At 44.8% G+C, this 25,328-nt stretch overlaps 1 protein-coding gene across 1 annotated transcript in view; it reads left to right on the forward strand.

The window, feature by feature from the left end:
- COL1A1 (collagen, type I, alpha 1) overlaps window positions 1-25,328 on the forward strand; it is a 54,715-nt gene that overhangs the window by 24,467 nt on the left and 4,920 nt on the right. Inside the window, exons 24-47 of the mRNA XM_015413671.1 lie at window positions 829-882; window positions 973-1,071; window positions 2,642-2,695; window positions 3,300-3,353; window positions 3,461-3,514; window positions 4,008-4,061; window positions 5,540-5,584; window positions 5,698-5,796; window positions 7,502-7,609; window positions 8,924-9,031; window positions 10,058-10,111; window positions 10,203-10,256; window positions 11,275-11,382; window positions 11,471-11,524; window positions 12,874-12,927; window positions 14,497-14,658; window positions 15,122-15,229; window positions 17,355-17,462; window positions 18,112-18,165; window positions 18,301-18,408; window positions 20,494-20,547; window positions 20,808-20,915; window positions 23,757-23,810; window positions 25,133-25,240. Of these exons, the coding sequence (XP_015269157.1) occupies window positions 829-882; window positions 973-1,071; window positions 2,642-2,695; window positions 3,300-3,353; window positions 3,461-3,514; window positions 4,008-4,061; window positions 5,540-5,584; window positions 5,698-5,796; window positions 7,502-7,609; window positions 8,924-9,031; window positions 10,058-10,111; window positions 10,203-10,256; window positions 11,275-11,382; window positions 11,471-11,524; window positions 12,874-12,927; window positions 14,497-14,658; window positions 15,122-15,229; window positions 17,355-17,462; window positions 18,112-18,165; window positions 18,301-18,408; window positions 20,494-20,547; window positions 20,808-20,915; window positions 23,757-23,810; window positions 25,133-25,240 (1,917 nt within the window). The remainder of the gene's footprint in view (window positions 1-828; window positions 883-972; window positions 1,072-2,641; window positions 2,696-3,299; window positions 3,354-3,460; window positions 3,515-4,007; window positions 4,062-5,539; window positions 5,585-5,697; window positions 5,797-7,501; window positions 7,610-8,923; window positions 9,032-10,057; window positions 10,112-10,202; window positions 10,257-11,274; window positions 11,383-11,470; window positions 11,525-12,873; window positions 12,928-14,496; window positions 14,659-15,121; window positions 15,230-17,354; window positions 17,463-18,111; window positions 18,166-18,300; window positions 18,409-20,493; window positions 20,548-20,807; window positions 20,916-23,756; window positions 23,811-25,132; window positions 25,241-25,328) is intronic.

Below are 25,328 nucleotides of genomic sequence, written 5' to 3' on the forward strand. Positions count from 1 at the left end.
GGTCAAAAAGAAATCAGTCTACGGAGCTGAATGTTTTAGCAGTTGAACGTATCACATGCTGCTTCCCTGGATGGAGCTAGATAGGATTGTTTCAGAATTTCTTTTTTGCATAGGGGAAGCTAAGGTTCAGAAAGGAGCCTAGCAAAAAAATCCCATTGGAAGATAGGCTACTGAAGCTCACACGGACATACACACTGATCAGGTCAACACTGATAAGGTCAACCTGACTGTCGTGAGTAGTTCCAGGGGTGTGTCCCACCATTTTCTGACACACTGCGAAAGATTCTGTGGCACACCTCCCAGATCACAGTGTTGAGATTTAGGGCATCAGACAAGCCCATCCTATCCTTTAAGAACATAGCAAGAGCCCTGTTGGACCAGACCAGTGGTTCATCTAGTCCAGCATCCTGTCTCACACAGTGGCCAAACAGTTCTTCTGGACTGCCAACAGGGCATAGAAGCCAAGACCTTCCCCTTATAAGAACATCAGAAGAGCCCTGTTGGATCAAACCAGTGGTCCATCCAGTCCAGCATCCTGTCTCACACAGTGGCCAAACAGATCTTCTGGAGGGCTAACAACAGGGCACAGAGGCTGAGACCTTCCCCTGATGTTGCCTCCTGGCTCTGGGATCCAGAGGTTTAGTACCTCTGAACATGGGATTTCACCTCAGTCACCATGGCTAGTAGCCACAGATGGACCTATCCTACATGAATCTATCTAATCCCCTTTTAAAGATGATAATCCCCTTGTCTACTCTAACTGGCCCACACTCTTTGTTAACCCACTGAAGGCTGCTTCCTAACTCTCTCTCTCCCTCCATTTTTAAGGGTCTGACTGGTAGTCCTGGCAGCCCTGGACCCGATGGCAAGACTGGACCCACTGTAAGTAATTGTATGGCCCTCTTCTGTGCTGCTCTGAAAGGATTTTGAGTGAGGACAAGTAATTGCACTGGTAACTTCTTCTCCCTACAGGGCCCTGCTGGTCAAGATGGACGCCCTGGACCTGCCGGTCCTCCAGGTGCAAGAGGTCAGGCTGGTGTGATGGGATTCCCTGGACCTAAAGGTGCTGCTGTAAGTAACAACTCTCTAGTTGGTTCCTTTTCCTGGACAAAATCTCGAGTTCCCTGGGAGGGTCCTGTGTTTTCTTTTTAAATATGTGTGTGTGCATGTGTGTGGGGGAGTGTCCATGCACCTGGAAGTCATGACGACCTCTGGTGACTGACCTCTACTGGGGGCCTGGGGGATATTCAGAGAGACGGCTGAGTAAAGCCTGCCCCCACCTCCTGACTGCTGGTATTTCAAGGAGGTCTCCCATCCAAGTACTTGCCAAAGTCAACCCAGCTTAGCTTCCAAGATCTGATGAGATCAGGCTTGCCTGGGCTATCCAGGTCAGGGCTGGTCCTGTGTTTTCTGATGATCACCCCAGAAATAGAGTTAGTGTCAACAGGGCAGTTTTTCAGTACTCTGTAACTTCTGGTAAGGGCTGTTTCCAGGGCTTCCTAAAAGAATGGCAGCATTTGGTTCCCCATAGTTGCCTCACAAATGAGTGGCTCAAGAAAGGTCGAAATTCAGTGTGGTTTCCATATTAAGTTACGGTTCTGCTTCTGCCGTTAGAACAGCAGAATGGAATCATGGCCTCACACTCCCTAGATGGATCAGTTCTTACAAGCATCTTCTCCTAAACTGAATATTCAGTTCGTATCTCAGATAGTTTACTTGAACTGACTTTTGCCCTAAATTATAGAGGGCTTATCTGGTCTCAAGAACATGTGTCCAAAAGTTCCCTGCGTCCTGGTTATAACTTTGGAAAGATATCCTAAGATGTCACCAAAGTAATTAGAATAGTCACACACACTCCAGAAATGGGTGTTATGAATCATTTCGTGGTGGTTTCCCCCTTCCACTATTTCTTAGTATAAATTTGTGTCCAGTTATAGGTGTTTGGAGAAGTATATAAATTTTCTAAATGAACAGATAATATAACTGCAAATGTTATCTCTGGAGCACATCCTAATGTACCAAATACTATCAGGACTTCCTCTTTGGAAATTTCCCACAGCAGCTTTCCACACTTCCATTTTTAAATTGCTTCAGTGAAATGTCTATAATGAGCAGGCCATTATGATTCAGATGAGCATGAAGATAAATATTTGCTTTAGGGAGTTTTCTCTCCCTTTTTCTGGCAATCCATCACCTCTAGATTATGAACTAGATAAAAGTGGGAATTAAAAATACAGTTGGTTTTCCCCAGTGGTGATGTCTAGAAAAGTAAGGAGTTTGTAGATAAAATCCAGAGGAAAAATGATGGGAAATTTTCAGACGTAGAGGCTCAGTAAGTCTGACATCCAAGACAGAATGTGCCTCTGTTTGAGAACAGTGTGACAAGACACTCTTGGCCTAACTCCATTCTTAAGAAAGCAGAGATGCAAGCATTGCTGTTTCCCCAGCAAACAGTCATCAACTTATGGATCAAAGTTTGCACACTGCCAGCACATAGAGGTGTGATTGATCCTCCAGGGTTTGTCCTAGTGCAGGTTTAGCATGGACAGTGAATTGCATGGGAACCAAAATCCGTGTGTTTGCTGCAAATACAGATGCCTATGAAGTTACACTCCCTTTTTTTCCCTTTCTCCTCTTATAGGGTGAGCCTGGCAAACCTGGCGAGAGAGGTGCTCCTGGATCTGTTGGCGCTGTTGTAAGTATTCAACACTGGAATAATTCAACAACTTCTTCCATCCTGTCCAGACCAGGCCTCTGAAAAACTAGAGGGATTTAAGTATTTTGCATTTGTTTGGAGGGATGTCTGGCTTGCCACCTGCCATCAGAACAGACTTATTTAATTCCAAGTATTTGTCAGGGACTTAGAAGGGATGAAGTCCCAGAGAGTTTGCCATCAACATTCGAAGGGGCTGTGGCTCAGTGGAAGAGCCTCTGCTTTGCATGCTGAAGGTCCTAGGTTCAGTCCCCAGCATCTCCTGTTTTTTAAAAAAGGACCAGGCAGTAGGTAATGTGAAAGACCTTTACCTGAGACCCTAGAGAGCCACTGACAGTCTGAGTAGATAATACCTACCTTGATGGACCCATGATCTGATTCAGTATAAGGCAACTTCATATGTGACCTACCAGTGAAGGTGGACAGTGAAGGAAGAGGTTTAGGTCTACCAAGCAAGTAGTATCAATGTCACACTGACCAGTCAATTGGCAGTGGAACAGCAGAGGAGGAGGAGCTCAGAGTGATAAATGAGAAGAGACACAATCAGAGGCACAGTGTTTTAAGGCCCCCTCCTCTTTTCTTCCAGGGTCTTCCTGGTAAAGATGGTGAAGCTGGTGCACAAGGACCTCCTGGCCCAAGTGTAAGTATACTCTTTTTTTTGTTATTTTTCACATCTTCTGCACCTTTGGCAGCTACCTCACTTTGATTCCTATTGTCCCTTGAACCTTTCCTTGATTTTCATCACAGGGTCCTGCTGGAGAAAGAGGTGAACAAGGTCCAGGTGGAGCTCCCGGATTCCAGGTGAGAGATCTTCCATGTAACTTGACACACCGTAAAACCTATGTCTATTTTGTCCTCAGCAAAATTCCAAGTGTCGGAAATCAGGAAAGGTTTTGTTAAAAAATCTGAAGATGGCGCCGAATAATGAAAATTAAGTACAGTTGCATCTGGTTGCTTTAAATTTGTATGGTTTGTTGGGTTTCCTTGCTTCAGGTTTTAGATTTTAGTTTTTTTTGCAACTTTTGTTCTTCTTCTGAGAATGAGCTAGAAGGGGGATGGGAGGTGTACAGCAGAAGAGTAGATAGACCTGGAGAACTCAAGGAGGACTAGGAGTTTACAATTGGGGGAAAGGAAAATTTCAGGTGATATAATCCAAGATAGACAATAAACTTTGGTTTGTCACTGCAGAAAATTATGATCACTGCAAGCCTCTTTGAGAAGCAACATTTCAGTGCCACTGCTTTACACTCCCAAGAAATCTAACCCTTTCCGCATCTCCAACTTCCTCTTGCAGGGTCTTCCCGGTCCCGCTGGTGCCCCTGGTGAATCTGGAAAGCCTGGTGAACAGGTGAGTTATGGGTAGGATTGGCAGCTCTGGCTTGGAGAATTCCTGGAGATTTGGGGGGTGGTGGCAAAGATTGGGGAGGGGAGGAACCTCAGCAGGATGTGATGCTTTAGAATCCACCCTCTGAAGCTGGCATTTCCTCCAGGGAAAATGATGTTTGTAGTCTGGAGATCAGTTGTAATTCTGGGAGAACTCCAGGCCTTACTTGGAGGCTGGTAGCCCTAGTGATGGGCTCTTCATAAGGGTGTGTGAAGCAGAAATGATAGTGCCTTCATACAGCTTTGGCTGTGGTATGGGCATGATGCTCCTTTGACGTGCCTTCCTCCCTACATATATAGGTCTTACATAGGTCTACTTAAGTAGTTTAGTTATATGTGGATTTCCTCCTCAAACAGAGGGATACACTGTGAAGGCTGGGAGGAAGGGGCCATGGTCAAGACCAATGTTCCCTCTAAGCTGTGGAGTCTTGTGAGCAAAAATTCTGCTTTCTGAGCTACTGGCTTTAAAGCTGTGAGTGAGCGATTTGGCTACTGTATAAATTAGTTTGCTCTGGAGCCATCCTTCCTGAGTTAAGACAAAAATGTGTGAGCCAGAGGCTTAAAAACTGTGAGCTAGCTCACACTAACTCAGCTTAGAGGGAACACTGGTCAAGACCCCTTTGCCTCATACCCTCCATACAACATGACAGAAAAGCTCTTCCTCCTCTTTAATAGTTGTGCCGAAGAAAAGATCATTTGAACTAAGGCTGCCGGATCAGAATTCCAGACCAGCAAATTTCAGTGGATATTTAATGTTCCTTCCACTCCCACCCAGGCTGGCCTTCAGATATCCTGAAATGAATGAGAGGCCTTTAATCAGAGGGTATAATCCTAAAGAGATTTCCTGGGAGTTTCATGGGACTTCTGAATAGGCCTTCTTAGAATTGCTCCCTAAGCGCCTCAGGCAAACCATTGTGGAGGTCTTGTGAGGCCTAGTAAGCCCTGCAATGAGGCAAAAGGGTTGGGCAGGACCTGATGACCCACAGAGCCTTTCTGTCCCCCCAACTTTATGATACTTCAACCTAGTCTGAAGTTGTCATTTAAGGAAGCCATTTGGGGGTTATGTCCATTCATGTCTCCAGCGTTTAGCTGGAAGCCATTAAGGATATCTGTGTGATATGGACGGCGAATTCCGTGCTACTAGAAGGAAAAGAATAGTCACATATTTCCAAATCTGGACCCCATCAGCCCTCCTTTGTACCTCCCCTGCTGGACAAATTTAGCCTCCAGACTTTTGCTTCTGTCCTTCTAGAGGATCCTAGAATTTCAAATGGGAGCAAATGCCATAGAGCCTAACCCTGAGCCATGAGGCAGAAGAAACCACCTATTGTCTTACAGAAGGACCATTTAGCAGCCTCAGCCAGATCAGCTATGATGCCTACATGATTTGCAAAGATATTTTGTCAAAAGTAAATGTAAACCTCTCCTTTGTCCTCCTGGCAGGGTCCCCCTGGTGACGTCGGTGCTCCCGGACCATCCGGCGCAAGAGTAAGTGATCTTCTGCACAGTCACTGATCATCTGCGCATCTTCTCATTTATTCGCTGCTGCATCCGATGGTATAATTGTAACTGGCTGTATTGACTCCTTTTGCCACCTGCAGGGCGAGAGAGGTTTCCCTGGTGAACGTGGTGTCCAAGGTCCCGCAGGCCCTCAGGGCCCTCGTGGTGGTAACGGTGCTCCTGGTAACGATGGTGCTAAGGTAAGGGTCTCATGAGGATTGTTTCAGCAAAAGCGAAAAACAGGTGGTTTTGAGAAATCTGGAAAGCCAATATAACTCTAATGTGGGCCCAACCTGTTATCTTTGAATGTACCTGGAGAATTTCCTTTGTTAAGAATATGTTGCAATGGGGGATGGATAGTAAGCTTCCTTATAGCACCTGTGACTGGTAGGAGCTTTCCAGTGCAAGTCCTTCCCACTCTTATTACCTGAGACTCTTTACTTGGAGTTTGACGGGCACTGAACCTGGAACTTCCAGCATACAAAGCTGGACATGCAAGGTTCAACTCTGGCCACAACTGAAAGGGGGCCTGGAGAAATACTTTCAATTTTCCATAGCCAGGATCAGTTTTTTTAGACACTTGGACAATCAAGTGGAAGATTTTAATCACGTTCATTCAAATCCATAAACCCCTGAATTGGAGCAGTGAGAAGAAAGCTCTGCCTGTCCCTTGTCAGGTTCTCCAGAAGAAATTCACTTTGGCAAAGATCCCTGGTCTTGTTTCACCAACGTTCCAAAGAAAAGACTGTGACAGGTTCCAGATCTATATTTCTAGATTTGATCCAAATGCACAGCAACGGTGGTGGTGATAATTTGGGCAGAATCTCTCACTTTCCTGAGAGTGCTGGTTTCCCCCCTCCTCAGTCCCTAGTAGGGTTGCCAGGTCTGACTCAGGAAATATCTGAGGACTTTGGGGGGTGGAGCCAGGAGACTTTGGGGGTGGAGCCAGGAGCAAGGATGTGACTTCACTTGTGTGATGTCTCTAGGCAATTGAACTCCAAAGGGAGTTCTGGCCTTCACATTTAAATGGACAGCATTCCTTTTAAATACTTTCCCTCCATTGGAAATAATGGAGAATGGGGGCACCTTCTTTTGGGGCTTATAGAGTTGGACACTCCACCAGCTATGCTGAAATTGTGGTACCTCTACCTCAAAAAACAGCCCCCCCCCCGAGCCCCAGATACCTACAGATCAATTATGGAGACCGGTCTCCATAAAGTATAATGGAGCAGCCACCACCACCACCCGCTTTCTAAAAGCTCTGAAGCCAGGGGAGGGGCTCCAAACCAAGGGATCCCCTACCCCCAAATGGGAATTGGCAACCCTAATCCCTATCAAATCTGCAGGTTTTTTTTTTTAAAGGATGGGAATGCCTCATTGCATGAATTCACCCAAACCAAGGGATCCCCTACCCCCAAATAGGAATGGGCAACCCTAATCCCTAGCAAATCTGCAGGGTTTTTTGTTTTTTTTTTAAAAAAGGATGGGAATGCCTCATCGCATGAATTCGCAACATAAAATGTTTTTTATGCACCGCATGCAAATGGAAAAACTACAATATATTGGCCTGTCCCTCCTTGAAGTACTTCCCCAAAAAGGCTGTTTCTGGCTGAAGGACCAGTTTAACCAAACCACTTGGAAGCAAAGGGGAAAGTCCAGGCATGGGTTGGTCTTAGCCAATGGACAAAAGAGACAGCTGCTCTGGGCTCCATAATGGAGGGGCCCCAACCACCCACCCACAGCCCTCCGAAGGGGTTGGTCATAAATGCTAAATGCTGTTAGACAAAAGATGTGTGTGTGTGTTTATGTGCATGTATACATCAATCCAGAAAGGATTAGGTGGTTCTTCTTTTGGATCTAGCTCTGTTTCTGATTTTTTTTTAACTTCCATTGTGTTGACTCTAGGGTGATGCCGGTGCTCCTGGTGCTCCTGGAAGCCAAGGTGCCCCTGGTCTCCAGGGTATGCCCGGTGAACGTGGTGCTGCTGGACTTCCTGGTGCCAAGGGAGACAGAGTAAGTATCTAGACTGTTGAAACCATTAAAATTATTGCATGGCATTGTGTGTGGAATAGCCAGGAGATCCCAAAGGATTGATTGGCTGCCAGAAGCTGTAGCTCTTTTTTTGGCACCACTAGGTGGTGAGCTATGCTTATTTTTACACTGAGAGTGCTGTGACTTGCCCAAGGTCACCCAGCTGGCTTCAAGTAGGGAAGTGAAGAATCAAACCCAGTTCTCCAGATTAGAGTCCACGGCTATTAACCATTACACCAAGCTGGCTCCTGTTGCAACCATATCACCAAAACAACAGGAAGATGTGCTGAGCCCAGAAGAGCAGACTGGGTAATGGCTATGGTGGTAGATCCACAGCAATGACGTAAAGGCATTCCATTCATGTGTAATTGTCCAGCATAATTTTGCTGATGAAACAGGAAGGGAAGGGGCATAAGCTTCCAGGAATTATGGATCCTCTAAGCAGTGACAGGGTCAGACGATCATTTTTATAGCCACTAAGAGTTGGGGGGGGGGGCAAGCACTCTCAGTAGCTCTTCCTTTTCTCATCCAAAGTTCCTTTCCGTTTCTTCAGCTAGTTCTGTATTCTTCTTCTTCTTTATCTCCTTGTCCGTTCTATTACCCATTTTTTATCCTGACTTTCCATGGAGATTAGAGTGGCAAACGGGGTTCTCTCCTCCTGCTCTGTATCCTCACACAACAATCCTATGATGTAGGTTACACTGAGAGAACAAGCAATGCTCAAATCACAAGGCCACACTGGCTGTCTAGCTACTTCTCCATCCATCCACGGCTCTCCATCAACCCATCCTCCATATTTTCCCATTTTGAAACACAGAGCTTTGACATGGAAAGCTACCACATGAAGCTCAGACTATTGTACTGAAAGCCTGGAATTGCAGGCCGAACGTCTTTCCTGGAAAAGCATATGCCTTGCCACCAAGCTATGGCCCCTCTGCTAGCATTCATCACACAAGAGTAAGAAAGGATCTGTAGTTGGTCTTCTGTAGGCATATAAATGTTTTTCATTATGATTCCTGGTAGGTAGACGATCCTCCCCTTCTGTACAGGCACAACAATATGCTATTTGCCTCCAGGGCTTGGATACCTGTCTTTCCTCTCCAGCAGCTGAAGGAAATTCCCTCACACCTATCTTCATTTGGCATCCTAATACAAATTCTGTAAGGCAAACCAAATTTCTCTGAGAATTTCCTACTTCAGACATGGTGTGCCCTCCCTACAGAGCTCTTCTTCCTCAGTGCTTCCCCTAACCTGTTCTATTCAGTGTTTCATAGTCTTCTCCATCTTCGTCCCTAGGGTGATTCAGGTCCCAAAGGTACTGATGGTGCTCCCGGCAAAGATGGAGTTAGAGGACTGACTGGACCTATTGGCCCACCTGGACCTGCTGGTTCTCCTGGCGATAAGGCAAGTGCTTTACTTCACAAGCTTTTTTCCTGAAAACCTCAATTTATCTCCAGGTGTCAGGTGTCCACGAAGGTGTTTCAATGACCTATATGTGTTTCCTCGTATCTATATAAATAGCTTTTCCTGCTTGGCCTTGCCTGTTTGTGTGTAGACCTCCAAGTGTGATCTAGACCTCCATGAAGAGGCAAAAACACAGGGCAATGTAAACCCATTCTAGAACCTTCTCTGCTTTGTATATCCTGATTTTCCACCATACTTCCATGAATAGTGGATGTATATTGTTGGAAATATGGAGGACATGAGAAGTATAACTGGTGATAAAGGACTTCTTCTGGCCTCCAGAAGGGCATAGGTGAGGGTGGTGGACCAACATGTGATCATCTACAGGGCAGATTGTCTCACAGACCACCAGTTTCAGACTACTGAATCTCCAGCCCAACCTTGTATGTACCATTTGAGTGGGGTGCTCTCAGGTCCTTTACCAAAGGTTACAGACAGACAGAACCGAATGACAGAGTTCTAGAGGTCACCGATGCATATGGATTATACTGCATCAGACGCAGCCAGGATTCCACTTTCCCTTTCCAAACATGAATTTCTCATTCCACCTGCTTTATGCACGATCCTTAGATTCAAGTCAGGGTGTTTTGCCCTTCCAACTTCAACTAGTGTAAAGAAGAGGAAACATTAGGTTTTCACTCAATGGATCTCACACTCAATAGGAAGGCAGACAGACCATTTTATAAAATTATTAGTCACAAATATTTGGAGCAATACAGTGCATGTCAATAGGAAAAGGAGCATTCACAATCACTACCAAATTCCGCCCAAACTCTGCCCTTAATCATTATTAGAGAAGGTCTTTAAAAAAAAAATCTACTTTACATATTATGTGATCAACTTATGAGAAGCTGCCTATCTGGATGAATCCTGTAATTTGGTGCCTTTTCCTGCTTGCATTACACTTGGTGATTCCCTCCTGGCTCTCTGGAGCTTAACCTTGACTTTGTTTTAATTCTTGCCCAGGGTGAAGCTGGCCCCTCTGGCCCTGCTGGCCCCACTGGTGCTCGTGGCGCTCCCGTAAGTACTTTCCCCCACCTCCTCTCCTTTCCTTGGACCTCTCTCCCATTGTTGGCCATGTTCACCATGTGGGTCTCCTTCTCTTCCCCAGGGAGATCGTGGTGAACCAGGCCCTGCTGGACCCGCTGGATTCGCTGGCCCCCCTGTAAGTATGATGGCAAATCTCAGTTCTCAGTGAGCTGCATTCTATGTATGGGAAAGGGCAGAGTGAGCAATTCTTCAGTTTTGCGGATATGAAATTGAACAGCTAGGATTGGCCCCTAGGTACATGAAATGGACTACATTCTTGCCAACAGGAAAAATTAAAAGGCAGTGGGTTCTGTGATAGTTTAGTTAGCAGCAGTGGTAGTCCAAACCAAATGCCCCTTCTTGGATGCTTCCATTTCCTCCTTCCCCATCCCAACTACAGCAACTGTGTAAGCAAAGACTCAGGACACTCTTGATGGGCCAAAGGCAACCCAAGTACTTTTTTTCAATTGTTTGCCATATGGATGCTTGAACCAACAGGCAGCCAGTTATCACCTTGGTAGATTCAAGGCTTGGGATATTTCCGTGACTGGATCAATGGCAGCCTAGACTTGAGGCACTTCAGAGGACAAGACACCAAAGTGTACTGGAAAAGTTAACTTGGGTCACTGCTAGTCATGATTTCTTTGATAGTTCTGAGTGTTTTACATGTCTCATCTTGATTGTCCTCCCCACATCGCTGTGTTGTTGGTCAAGATGAGAGATGATGAGTCCACCCAATGAACTCATAGCTGAGGACTGGGAATTTGAATTTGAGTCTTCCATATCCAAGGCACCAAGCCATTGCCTGCTGAAGCACAAAGGAGTGACCCCACTATGTGAGCTCAATCAGTGCTGCATATCTAATATTTGAACGTTACCTCATCATAATCAAGCCTTCTCTTCCCAAAGTATGCCATTCCCCCTCCAGCTTGAGCAAACAAACTTAATATTCCATCACTTCATATCTGATATCAACAGAGCTACAGAGAAAGAATCATTAGGAATCACAGGATCTAGCCTTCTTTGGTTCAGTAAGATAGCTTAGGCCAATATACCTGGTAGATGTGGAGAAAGACACCATATCACTAAGGTCTATCTATCTTTCCTTTGCCATCCATCTGTTCCTCACCATCTGTTCTTACTCACCTCTGCAGGGTACTGATGGACAACCTGGTGCTAAAGGTGAACCTGGTGATGCTGGTGCTAAGGGTGATGCTGGTTCCCCTGGTCCATCTGGAGCCACCGGACCTCCCGGACCTGCTGTAAGTGGCCCATCACAATTTTCTAACCTCTTCTGTGAATCCTCGTATCAGTCTTTAGCTAATGCTGTCTTCTTTTCACCTCTTGCAGGGTGCTGTTGGTGCTCCTGGAGCCAAAGGTGCTCGTGGAAATGCTGGACCTCCTGTGAGTGCTTTTTTTTTAAATGCTTCATTCAAAATATCGTTCATCTTACCCATTTATCTTAGTTAAAATTTACTGTGGCTAGGATGGAAGATACTGAAACTCTCAGCACCAGCCACACTGGCAGTGGTGGAAAGTGCTGTCAAGTCACAGCTGACTTATGGCGATTCTGTAGGGTTTTCAAGGCAAGAGACATCCAGAGGTGTTTTGCCATTGACTGCCTCTGCATCCCGACCCTGGTATTCCTTGGAGGTCTCCCATCCAAGTACTAGCCACCGCCAACCCTGCTTAGCTTCTAAGATCTGATGAGATTGGGCTAGGCTTGGTCATCCAAGTTGTTGGTGGTGGAAAATGCCACCAAGTCACAGCAGAATTATGGCGACCCCATCGGGTTTTCAAGGCAAGAGACATCCAGAGGTGTTTTGCCATTGACTGCCACTGCATCACGACCCTGGTATTCCTTGGAGGTCTCCCATCCAAATATTAGCCAGGGCTGACCCTGCTTAGCTTCCAAGATCTGGTAAGAGTGGGCTAGGCTGGGTCACCCAGGTCAAGGCACCAACCACACTAGCTGCTGTATAAATCACATAAGTGATGCAGCACCTACTAAAAAAGATTACGGTCTATGTTAGATGAATAAGACAGAGCTCTTTCCAACTGTTCCAAAATGTTTAATCCATGTCCTCAGGGAACGGGCTACTTCATGGTTCAGAAACCATCTCAGTTAGTTGCTATATTTCGATATCGTTTTTCCCCATTGCCCAAAGTGGTTTATAGTAGAAACAAAACAAATTCTATTACCCTTCTCTCCCCACACACATTCCCAATATTAGTTCTTGTTAACTGAGTGAATGTCCTTCTCCAGAACAAGAGGTCTGTAATATTCTGACAGCCAAGCAGGAAGGAGCCAAGTACTGCTTCTGAATGCTCATAGGCATTAATCTCATCAGATAGGAGCAAAAATTCCTACTTGGAAATCCCATCGACTTGATTTCAAATAAGTTGCATCACATAACTCAAGCTGGGCAATATAACATAGGTGACACTCCCCAGCTGTCAAGACTGGGTGAGATTTTACTTTGTATACCTGCATAGCCCTACAGAACATTAGCAGCACTATGTTCTGGCAAGGGGCTAGAAGGACTGGGAGATCGCCTTTCTGTAGGAGAAGTCATGGCATGGCAAAGAGATCCCTTGGTTTATGAGCCCCAGCTCAAATGAATACCAAATCAATTCAGAATTGCTGCAACATTCCACATGGTAGGACATCGGCATCAAATAGAAATGAAAGTGCTTTTTACGGGGTGGGGGGATTGTTAAAATTGAACCTTCTCCCCCAATTTCTTTTACAGGGTGCTACTGGATTCCCCGGAGCTGCTGGAAGAGTAGGACCCCCTGGCCCATCTGTAAGTACCCCTCTCCCACAGAGACATTTATTTTATTCTTGGCAGTAATTTGAAAAGCTAATGCAGGGCTCCCTGGTAGCTGGAATGCTGATGCTCACTGAAAGGTTCCTAAGATCCCACAGTATCCCAGCAAAGAGACCAGCAATGGTGACTGTCAGGAGGAAGACATGCAGATGTGAGAATAATGGTGAAGCAACTAACATCTGGATTTTCAGCGTTTCTTATCCTGCACTAAAAACATCAAGCAGTATTCTGAACTCAGAGACTTTGGAGTGATTTTTTAAAAAAGTTTTTAAATCAAAGCTTTCTAAATGTGATATCCAGATTTCCAAATTTTAGCAAGAATCTTGAGATCTGGTAGCAAATCCGGTAGCTTTGTAGGGAATGGCATGCAATTTAACATCTCAGTGGGGAGCTTCAATTGTTGCCATCAAAACGAGTCTGTCAATATAAGTTAATTAATATTGAAATTAAAATGTTGCAGAATCTAGCTACTCCCTTATTTCTAATGTGGGACAGTAGATGCTTCATCAGTTTAGTTTTAGCATTGTTAAAGGAAGGGGGATCCCCTTCGAAATTCAATTGATTCCTCTTATTCTTTCTCTGGTCCATTCTTCCTTGAAAAGAAATCAATGTAGCCTTTGTAACTTCAGCCCATGTAGGTGTTTTAATGTTACACACCACTCTAGCAGGAAGATAAAAAAGGTTTGTGAAGACCTGCCTCTGATCATCTGCAGAGTGAAATTCTGAAATTTCGTAGAACCTCCCTTTCTGTCCATCTTCTCTTCAAATTTCCCTTTGATTAAAATGGAGCCGATTTGAAACAGACTTCAAATTCCTAAAAAGAAGCAAAGAAAGAAATTGTAGGATCTCCAGGGGGAATCTCTCTTAACACTGCTATTTAGTAGGAATTCAACTTCAGTAGAATTCGAGAGATTGGAAGAATGGAAAGGAAGGTCTCTGAGCATAAGTACTCTAAAGACTCAAACTGAATAATGGTCAAGTTCTCTTCCCAAAGAACTCTGGGAATTGTAGTTTGGAGAGTGCTAGGGACCTCTAAGAGAAAACTCTCAACTCATTCACCAAACCTCATTTCCCAGAAGGTGCTGAGGAACACCATGACAGTTAAAATAAGCTGGCCACTGTTCTCCATCTACTGATTAAAATATTGCAATTCTGTTGATTACATTATTGCAACTGTAAAATACATGAAGATGCTCCACTGTTCTCCATCTACTGATTAAAATATCGCAATTCTGTTTACATTATTGCAACTGTAAAATACGTGAAGATGCACCTGAAGACCCCCTGGAAGCTGTAGTCGGTTCAAAAAGTAGCAACTCGCCAGTTGATTGGGATTCAGTGCTGGGAATACACAACTAAAAGCTACCAGCCAGCATCACCTTTAGGAAGAATACTTCTAGTTTCCACTTGTACACTGAGCATAGTCTCAACCCATCCAGGTGACCTTACCCAAAGAACCTCCATTGAGACAGGGTTCTGTGCTTCTTCTCTATAATTGTGTGAGAGTCACTGACTTGGTTTTTTTCCCTGTTCCTTTTCCAAAAGGGTAACATTGGTCTTCCCGGCCCACCAGGCCCTAGTGGAAAGGAAGGCTCCAAAGGACCCCGTGGTGAGACTGGACCTGCTGGCCGCCCTGGTGAGGCTGGACCTGCTGGCCCACCTGGACCTTCCGGTGAGAAGGGATCTCCTGGTGCTGATGGACCAGCTGTAAGTAAATGCCACAATCTACGGTTTACCTCTTTTTTAGAAGGGTAGCTTGACCCACGCAGGAGATAGCCTCACTAAGGAGTCTTCCTTTGACAACCAGAAATGATTCTTAACACAGAATGGAAGAAATCCCAATTCCATCCCAACCAAAAGACAATAAGATCAGTGCTCCTTTAGGGTAAACTTGGTAGGAAGATCCAGAAAGATGAGGACTGAATATCAGTGTAGGAAGATTCAGGACATCCAACTGTCATTCTCTTTGATGCAAACCTTTCAAAACTTCTAGTTTCCTGGACTGTTCCTGGACCATAAAAATGCCAACCAATGGTTTCTGCTAAGGAATAATTCTTCCCCTTCCTTTCCCATAGTGTAGCCTATTGCTTGGAGAATAGGAGCTGTCCATCCTATCAGAAGACTTTCATGTTGACCTCCCACTTAATTCTCTTTCCTTTCCCTCTTTTAGGGTGCACCTGGTACCCCTGGCCCACAAGGTATTGCTGGAAACCGTGGTATGGTGGGTCTTCCCGGACAAAGAGGCGAGAGAGGTTTCTCCGGTCTTCCTGGACCCTCTGTGAGTATTTCAGCACTTCTAAATCCTCTATGAAGATAAATCTGCATCCAGTTTCATCCTGATCCTTGTGGGTTGGAATTTTGACCCTCAGAAACATAGAGAAAGGTTTTCTTGTGCCAGGATCTGTAAGGGAATCTGGATTTATTCATATTTGGGGGCCTGCAAGCCCAAGGGACAAAAGAGGTTTTCAGAGTCTGTTAGGTGAATTATTTAACGTCAGATATCTCATATGAATTTTGTAGTTTGGCCAAAGGAGCAGGGGAAATACAGCAAAGAAGAGTTTTTGTGGGATTCTTGCATATGAGACATGTTTCTCTACCACATTAATTTCAAATATATTTTCATGGAAATATCTCTTGAAATAAGTGGAACATTTCTGAGTAATGGTGTTTAGAATTGTACCCCATGACTCAACAAGATACCTTTTCACCCCTCAGTGACAGCATAACCCACACACCATTTTTGCTCCTTACTGGTTTTAGGCTTTGTGGATAAAAAGAAGGGTAGCAATGGAGAAATTAAGTAGCAGTATTCTATTCATCTTGCACAAGATAAAGCACTATTTTTCACTTGCTAATGCATACCTGCCTATTTCCTTATACCTGTTATTTCCCTAACAAAACACTGAGGACTGAAGAACAGTTCCTGGAATTCAATCCACTGTCTTTCTTTCCCCTCCAACATTTGAGGAACTCTGAAAAGAGATTCAATCAAGACTAGACTGATGTAACATCCAACTGCAACTGAAAATAGTATTTGCCATTCCTAAGGAAGGATGTTTCATATGAAACACAGGCCTAGAAACAGAACCTCCCACAAGATATGGTAGCATTCATGTGCTCACATTTTAATCTGAACATCTTGCTTGTCATTCAAAGCAAAATTGACAGAGATTTTGGGTTTTAAGGGCTGAACTTGGTATGCAATCCCAGCAGCACCTCAGAATATCATAGCCCACAGAATCCTGAAATTCTGACTTAAAGAACCATCCACAGCTTCATAATACAGTCAATTCTATAGCTATGCAAACTAGACCTGAAAAGAATTCATGTAGAGGGAGGGAAATCATCAAGCAATTTTTCCTAGATCAAATTTACTTGCAAATGTAGAATATATGTTGGCCTAATTAGGAGCCATTTTACATTTTTCCCCATTATGGATATGGCTGTATTCACAGTATGGGAAGGGAATAAAAACAGAACTTAGAGTGTTGAATTTGTCAGGTGAAAAACATAACATGATTGCCATGACCTGGATAATCAGATCTTGGCAGTTAAGCAAGGCCAACCCTGGCCAGTACTTGGATTGGAGACGTCCAAGGAATACCAGGGCCGGGACACAGAGGGAGGCAATAGCAAGCCACCTCTCTGAAATGTCCAAGCCCCCTAGGGGTCACTAGAAGTCATCCAGGCACACACACACACACACAAACCCCCACGTTTTAAGGATGTATCAAGAAGACAAGTTCTAGTTTTTTGAAAGTGAACTCTAAGAATTATTTTTTAAAAAAAAAATCAATTTTTGAAATTTTACCAAAATACAAACTATACCATTTTTAAGGCATAGAGCAAATTCTGTTAATAGTTGATATCATGATGCAACCAAGCTTTTATAAACCTGAACAGAGAAGTTCAGTAAGCTTCGCAAACCATGCAAGACACCCTACAGAAATTATATAAATCCTTATATACTTCCAAAATGTTGTAGCACTCCATAGCAATCTACAGATATACAGAAATTATTCTCCCTCTGTCCTCAGCTTGATCCCACACCCAAAACTTTGAACTGGTTACTTTCCAGAAGATTAGAACATTCTGTATGTGCTGTCTGAATAAAGCTCCTTCTTTCTCTGTGCTGAACTTTAGTTAACTGTGGTAGTATGGGACCTCTTCTCTTCACCAACATTTTTGCTGGTGAAAAACAGTGGGGAGGGGGGTTGCTTTGACCAACAAAAAGGTTATACCGGGCATCATGGGACTTGTATGGACAATGTGGATGGAGGCTGTAGTAAGGAGGAGAACTGTATGAGACTGAACAAAAAAGCTGTCTGGATTCAACCCTGTTTCATTTTAATTCCTCATTCTTAAACACTGGGTTCTTTCAATTCTGTGTACGATCTCCTCAGGGCGAACCTGGCAAACAAGGCCCATCTGGAGCTTCTGGTGAACGCGGTCCTCCTGGCCCAGCAGGACCACCTGGATTGGCCGGACCCCCTGGTGAATCTGGACGTGAGGTACATCTTCATTTTTATCCTTCCGCACCTGCTGTCATGCTCCTTCTTCTTTGGGGAGCTTCATTACCATCAGAAACTATTACCATTTACCACAAATAATATCCAAGCAGAAGAACTATGCAATTTTAGGCTCAGTGGCAGAGTACAGGCTAGACATGCAGAAAGTCTAACACTCAGTCCCTGATATCTCCAGTTAAGAGACAGGCGGCAGGACTGGGAAAGAATGTTAGACCAGATAGGTCATTGGTATGAGAATAAGGAAGCTTCATAAGGGACCGTAGCTCAATGACAGATCATATGCTTTACACAGAGGAGATCCCAGGTTCAATCTCCATATTAAAAAACTTTTCACAGGGAGCAGAAAGCAGGGGTTTCTCCACTAAAAGGGGTGGGGAGCAGAAAGCAGGGGTTTAAATGGCTCAGAACCACCACAAGCTCTGGAGAGCTGTTGAAAGCCAGTGTTGACAATACTGAGCTAGGTGGACCAATATTCTGAATCAATACAAGGCAACTTCACAAGTTCATAAATGCAATACCTTTCAGTTGCAGAATCTGGGAATTCTTTTTGCCCAGTGAAGCATTCTAAATCTCTCATTAGTTATTTGTGTTCTGCTCCTCCATGATCTCTCCCTCTCTGCTTGCCCTATAGGGTTCTCCTGGTGCAGAAGGTGCTCCTGGACGTGATGGTGCTGCTGGTCCCAAGGTAAGTTATGAAGCAGGTGTCAAGAACTGGTTGGGACCACAAGAAGACAGCATTACAATAAACGTTCCGCTTCGAGGCCCACCTCTCAGTGACTCTGAGCTTTGACTCTCTTCCTTGTTTTCCTTTCTTAAATAGGGTGATCGTGGTGAATCTGGCCCTGCTGGTCCCCCTGGTGCTCCTGGTGCCCCTGGGGCTCCTGGCCCTGTTGGCCCTGCTGGCAAAAATGGCGACCGTGGTGAGAGTGTAAGTGATTATTCCTTTCATCCCCCCTAAAATATTAAATTCATGGCCAAAGAGGAGGCCTTTGCAGAACTAGGGAAAGGATCTAGAAATCCACTATTCTCCCGTACTTCTGTCTCTGCTCTACCACAAATATACCACAGACAAGAGCGCATTCTCTTGCTCCAAATCAATGAACATGGAATATCTACCACTCACACGTTTCCCTTTTTTCCATTCCCTGAAAAAGCAAACACACAGGCGTATAGATCCCCCCCTCTAACTGCCACCATACACAGCTTCTGCACTTCACAATGGCCAAAGGTATCATCATGTAGGATTAAATGGACTGGTAGGCCACTCCTGTTTGAGTGCACATTCCCTGAAGGCATGCTGGCAAGATCACACCTACTTCACACTATTTAATTTGGAATGACATCCATCCATGGTTTCATATGATTAAAACCATAATTTGATGAGCTATATGCATATACTGAAGGAACATGGGGGCAGGAAGACCTTGTTTTATTGTTTGGAGTAGTGGTTAAATGCGCGGACTCTAATCTGGGAGAACCGGGTTTGATTCCCCACTCCTCCACTAGCAGCTGCTGGATGACCTTGGGCAAGCCATAGTTCTGTCAGAGCTGTCCTTAAAAAGAGCAGTTCCCTCAGAGCTCTCTCAGCCACATCTACCTCACAGGGTGTCTGTTGTGGGAAGGAGAAGGGAAAGGAGTTTGTAAGCCGCTCTGAGACTCCAAAGTGAAGGGTGGGGTATAAATCCAATCTCTTCTTCTCCTCTTCTTCTTCTTCTTCGCCAGCCTTAATACGCTTGCATCAGAATTAAGAGGAGGTCACTCATTTGTGATTTTAAATATGTTTACGTTCTACTCCCCAAAGCCAGGGGAGTAACCCAGGGACCATATGTCTTACTTGAAGCCCACTAAATACTCCCAATCTCACTACTCCCAATCCCACTATCAAGATCATAATTCCAACTAGCAGTCCCACCAGTATGCTTTAACCATTAAATCCACACTCTCTTCTGGAAGAGTTTTATTTTATAATCTTCTTGATGTAACCAGTAGATATTAGTTGAGGTTCACAGTCATCTGGCCAAAAAGGAACCACTATGACAACTGTTTTGCTCTTCCTAGAAAAAAAGAATATGGTTGGGAACTTGGCCTCTAATCACTGTGGATTAATCCATCCCATATGACAAAAGGGTGGTGATGTATAGCTATCTGTAGACTTCATGCAGCGGGACTTTATGGTTTCCCTCCTCTGCTGCAGCCCAGTGACCTCTCATCCCAATTTTATTTATGTGACTCAGCAGAGAAGCAGGGTCTGCAATGAGAGATGGAACTCAGCAGCAATCACTACCCCCTCTTTCAAAGACTTGTGCCGTTAAGGCTGCAATCTCAAGAACCTTTTCTTGGGAGAAAGGCCTATTGAATAAAATGGATCTGAGTATACCTGCTTAGGCTTGCCCTGTAGGTCCGCAGAACTGAATAGCTGGATACATGTGTCTTAACTGTAGGCCTCTCCTCGAAGGTCCTTGTGTGTGAGGAAACAGATTTGCTCAAGTGCCCACGAGGGGCTAGAAGAGGCAAACTTACTGCTTGGCAGAAGGGAAGGAGCAGAGGGGTGTCAGTGTGGAAAAAGAAGTGCAGATTTAGATGCTCAAATGGATAGAGAGAGAAGCAGACAGACACTGCTGGAGTTGGCTGATGCACCTAGAAGGTGCAAGAACTCTCTCTCTCTCTCTCTCTCTCTCTCTCTCTCTCTCTCTCTCTCTCTCTCTCTCTCTCTGGAATCTCATGGAGGGTCATACCTGCTGCTCTGTAGAGGTCTCTACCTGTGTATTTGTAAATAAAACAAAACTACAAGAACTCCGTAAGTCTCCAGCGCTGTAAGACTCTCTTCCAAAGAAAATCAAATACATGTCAATACTACCCCTGGAACACCTTAATGCCTAAAGAAGTGATGTGTAATAATAATATTCAGGTTGCCTGTACACTCTGATCACACTTCCTTATAAAGAAAGTTCCTCCATACCTATAAAAAAAGATTAACTGTATCCTTCTCTTCCCCCTTTCCTTACCCCTTCAGGGTCCCGCTGGTCCTGCTGGTCCCGCCGGTCCTGCTGGAGCTCGTGGCCCTGCTGTAAGTTTGAAGTTAAAAAACTTGAGCTTTCTTTTTTTTAAAAAAAAATAATGAAATCAATGGCATTTTTGCAATGAGGCCATTTCAAGATGGCTGCCATTTTGTTTCAGCCAACTGAAATTCCTTGAGTATTCATTAACCAAGTATTTTAACATCCTGAGTTCAAGTCTACAGCTATGTAGACTGGCCTGACGGTATTTTGAAATATATATTTCATATCCCGTGAAGTGAATTTTTTCATCCTTTCTTTCCATTTCCAGGGAGCCCAAGGTGCTCGTGGTGACAAGGGTGAAACTGGTGAACATGGTGACAGAGGCATGAAGGGTCACAGAGGATTCTCTGGTCTTCAGGGTCCCCCTGGTCCTCCTGTAAGTATCTTGCCTTTCGGACCTAGAGTAGGCCTTTGGGTCGCAGAGCCCCAAAGCTTTACACAGCCATCTCTGTTAACACACAGTAGCCAGCAGGTGGCTGATTCATTCAGCCTTCTCTGTTTGTGATTCTCCTGGGCTGTGGCTCAGTGGAAGAGCCTCTGATTTGCATGCAGAAGGTCCCAGGTTCAATCCCTGGCATCTCCAGCTAAAAGGACCAGGTATGAGGTGATGTGAAAGACCTCAGCCTGAGACCCTGGAGAAGTCGCTGCCAGTCTGAGTAGACAGTACTGACTTTGATGGGCCAAGGGTCTGATACAGTATAATTCAGTGTGTTTCAATGATTGGTAGAAAAAGGAAGAAGTCTCAGAATGGTTTTCCTGTGCCAAGGGAATAAAGCCTGAATGATTACAAAAGATACCCGAACTCCTTGATTCCGAACACGGCCTCTACCAGTATGTTTCCTGGCACCTGTTTGTGTCTTGGGGATAAAATACGGAGGGTCTTGAATAGACCAGGAGGGAAGGGGGGGGGACTTCATGTCACTCCCTGCCAGATGACTGACTAGAAGTGTGGTGCACTCATCCTGGCCAGACATAGGACAGCAGTGTACCCTCAGCCTGGCCACAGACTTTCTTATTCCTCTCAGCCTGGAAACCCAGGAGACATATCTAGGAAGTACTCTCTCAGAAGCATCCACTTCTGTTGTGGGAGACTTACTGGTGTAGGGGGTATACTCTTTGGTAATAATGCAATGTCACTTCCCGTGCAACCTGGAAGTGATGTCAAGGTGTGAGGGTGACATTCTAGCATTCGCCCAACTACAGTTTCGGGGGAACGTTAGAACATCGCCCCTATGTGGTGACAGCACTTATGCCACCTGAAACATCTTTTTGGAGTCTTTTTTAAGAAACCTCCATGAGTGTGCAACTTGCATGGTTTAGGGTCGCCAGGTCTGTTAGAGATGCAGGCAGGGGGGTGGGGGATGTTCCGGGAGTCGGAAGCGTCGCCCCAACATGCCAACGTCACTGGAAGTGATGTTGCGTGCTGTGCCTACATCACCCAGAAGTGACGTAGGCACATCAGGGGTGATGCTCTGATTTTTGGGCAAAACTCTATGGTAAAATCACCCTCAAACCATAGAGTTCCGCCCAAAAAACAGTGTGTTGCCCCTGGTGTGCCCATGTCACTTCCGGGTGACATAGGCATGTCGCACAACATTGCTGGGGGAGGGGGATCGGTGGGCAGGAGCTCACAAAACGGAGCAATTCCCCATCCCCAGCTGGCAGCAGCCTCAGAAGAGTCCTAATGGCTAATGACTGCTCGGCCTAGAGGCCAGACTTTAATCTGCAATGGCAGTTAATTAGCTAATCACACCGATCCATTGATTGAAGCTCTTTAAATATTACAGCATATTCTTTCCAAGACTTCTCCATTCTCCCTCAGTTTTCATAATGGTGATCCCCAGGGCTTTTTTTGTAGAAAAAGCCCAGCAGGAACTCATTAGCATAATAGACCACACCCAACAGCAGAAACTCATTAGCATATCAGGCCACACCCCGACAGCACAGCTCATTGGCATATTAGGCCGCACCCCCATGTTACCAGAAGTGTGATCATCCAGCCACACCCACCTTTTGCTTCTTATTCTGTTTACACCTTGTTTGTTGTCAAGGGCTTTTTTTGTAGCAGGAACTCATTTGCATGTTAGGCCACACACCCCTAATGTAGCCAATCCTAATGCATTTCTGCTCTTGGGTGCGGCCTATTATGCTAATGAGTTCCTGCTGGGCGTGGCCAACTCAGGAGCCAGCCGGAACTCAGTTCCTGTGCGTTCCTGCCCAAAAATAACCCTGGATCCCATATGATAGGCCTCTAGTGAGCACAGGCAGCAACCTCCAGGTGACACCTGGGGATCTCCCACTAGTACAATTGATCTCCAGATAACCGACATCAGTTCCCCCCAGAGAAAATGCCTGCTTTAGAGGGTGGACTCTATGGCATTATAGCCTGTTGAAGTCCCTCCCTTCCCAAATCTTGCCCTTTCCAGGCTCTACCCCCCCCCCAAAAAAAATCTTCAGGTATTTTCCAACCCCGAGTTGGCAGTCCTAACATGGAGTGGCCTCAAGCCTCCATCACAGTATATTGTTGCGTGGATCTCCTGACCAGAGGATGAGGCAGACTTTGGCCCACCTCACTGTCAGAAAAGTAAAAACTAAAATCTACAGACGTTCAGTGCCATCATTTCTTTGGCCACCCGTCATAGTTCAGCACGCTCAGTTCCTTTCTCAGATGGGCCACACAGCATTGAAAATAACAATAATAACAGCAACAACATTTGGAGCAAGACATTAGAACTGGTTAGATCTCTAAAACCCTCCTCTCTCATTTCTTCTTGCTCCCAATGCAAATGTCTTACCAGAAGTTGTAAAACAAATGTTCCATCAGACGTTTTAAAAGCAATGATATGTTTGGTGTATATGAATAAGTTTTGTGCATTTATTTCCACTGTCTATCTGCCTTTCCTCTCCAAGGACAAGAAATCTACTAATCAAAAGGTTTTCATTCACCAAACAAACATTAGCCGATGCACATTTTCCATTATGCTAAACAAATCTATTGGTGCTCCCGTTTGGGGCTGCAAAGCCTCAACGCGTGCTAATGAGGTTCAGACACACAGTACCCCAACAAGAGGCTGTACACGCCGTATTTGGTTTATGGACCAGAATATCACTGAGTTTCACTGATTTGAATGGAATAGCTTTCTCATATATTAATCAAAAATTGATGTGTCAAGGTGAATATCTAATTGAATTGACTTTTCATTTCTTCTTCATTTAGGGTTCTCCTGGTGAACAAGGTCCTTCTGGCGCTTCTGGCCCCGCTGGTCCTAGAGTAAGTATGATTGTTTTGCCACCCCAGTGGAGACAATATAAGTTTGCCAGCTCCAAGTCCTAATTCTCCTAGAATTACAACTGATCTCCAAACTACAGAAATCAGTTACCCCGGAGAAAATAGCCGCGTTGTAGGGTGGACTCTATGGCATTATACTTTACTGAGGTGCCTCCCAAACCTCAAACTCCACCCAGGCTCCACCCCCAAATTTCCCAGTCTGCAGTTAGCAACACTAATAATAACTCAAATGTGAAAAAAGGACCCATGGCAGAAATATGAAATACTTAGCAAGGCATTAAGCAAAGACTGGATAGTTACAAGTGTGAAGACCCTGTCAATTGAAGCCGTAGAGTAGCCATCTGTAATTCAAACATAGCCTTTCACAGGGAGAGGCTGTGGTTCAGTTAATGAGCACTGTCTTTGCACGTAGAAAATCCCAAATTCAATCCATGGCACTTTGTTAACTGGATTAGGTAAGAGGTGATGTGAAAGAACTCTGCCTGAGGTCCTACCGAGCGGCTGACCTTGATAGACCAAGGATCTGACTCAGTGATAAGGCAGCCTCATTTGTTCATATCATCCATTTCAATAGGGAACAAATCAGTAGAACTGTAGACTCTTGAAGGGCAAGGTTTGATGGAAGATGGGTGGAGTTGAAGGCCAGAGGTGAATCCAAAGATGCATCCAATTGTAAACACATGTCTTCCCTCCAGGGCTGTACAAGCCTCCACATTCCTACTATAATTCTTGTTCAAGATAAGAGCAGTGAGGGTTTTAGATTATTTCATCAAATACTATGACTATGGGGTTTTCCCATCCAGGAAGATTTATTGGCCTCTGTGTCAAGGCAACAGATTCTATTACAACTAAGAAGCTACTTTTACAGTTTTGAGATCTGAGAAAGAGGGAATGTCAACACAATTTGGTACTTTTAACCACTAAACTGGAAGTTTGGGAAGCAGCAACAAAATAGAACAGGTACCATCTTGCATTGCATAAGATTCCCCCATGTCACTTGTGAGCATGCCTCAAGATTCAGCAGGGGGTTGGACTAGATGGCCTGTATGGTCTCTTTCAGCTCTGGGATTCTATGATTCTGTGACGTACAACTATGTCCCAGTCTTCAATACTAAGGAAGATAATAAATAAGGAAGAAAGATTGTTTTATTTTTCAGTGGACCAAAATATAGATTGGTGAAGCAGGGCTTGGAATCTTCCATCTCTCTGTGAACTCCCATCTGCTCATAGCCTTGACTTTTTTTTTGCACCATCTTATGCAGAAACCCATATAACAATGCATTTGTGTCCTCTCTTCTTAACAGGGTCCCTCTGGCTCTGCTGGTTCTCCTGGCAAAGATGGTATGAATGGTCTCCCTGGTCCCATTGGCCCACCTGGTCCCCGTGGTCGTACTGGTGACGCTGGCCCTGCTGTAAGCTTTCCATCTTATCGTGGGAGTCTCACAACTGTCATTTATTGTGTATAGGAGAATTTTGTTTTCAACTCTTCTTTCGCTTCTT

The sequence above is a fragment of the Gekko japonicus genome, unplaced genomic scaffold, assembly GCF_001447785.1.
Source record: "Gekko japonicus isolate JY-2015 unplaced genomic scaffold, Gekko_japonicus_V1.1 scaffold544, whole genome shotgun sequence".
Taxonomy (NCBI): domain Eukaryota; kingdom Metazoa; phylum Chordata; class Lepidosauria; order Squamata; family Gekkonidae; genus Gekko; species Gekko japonicus.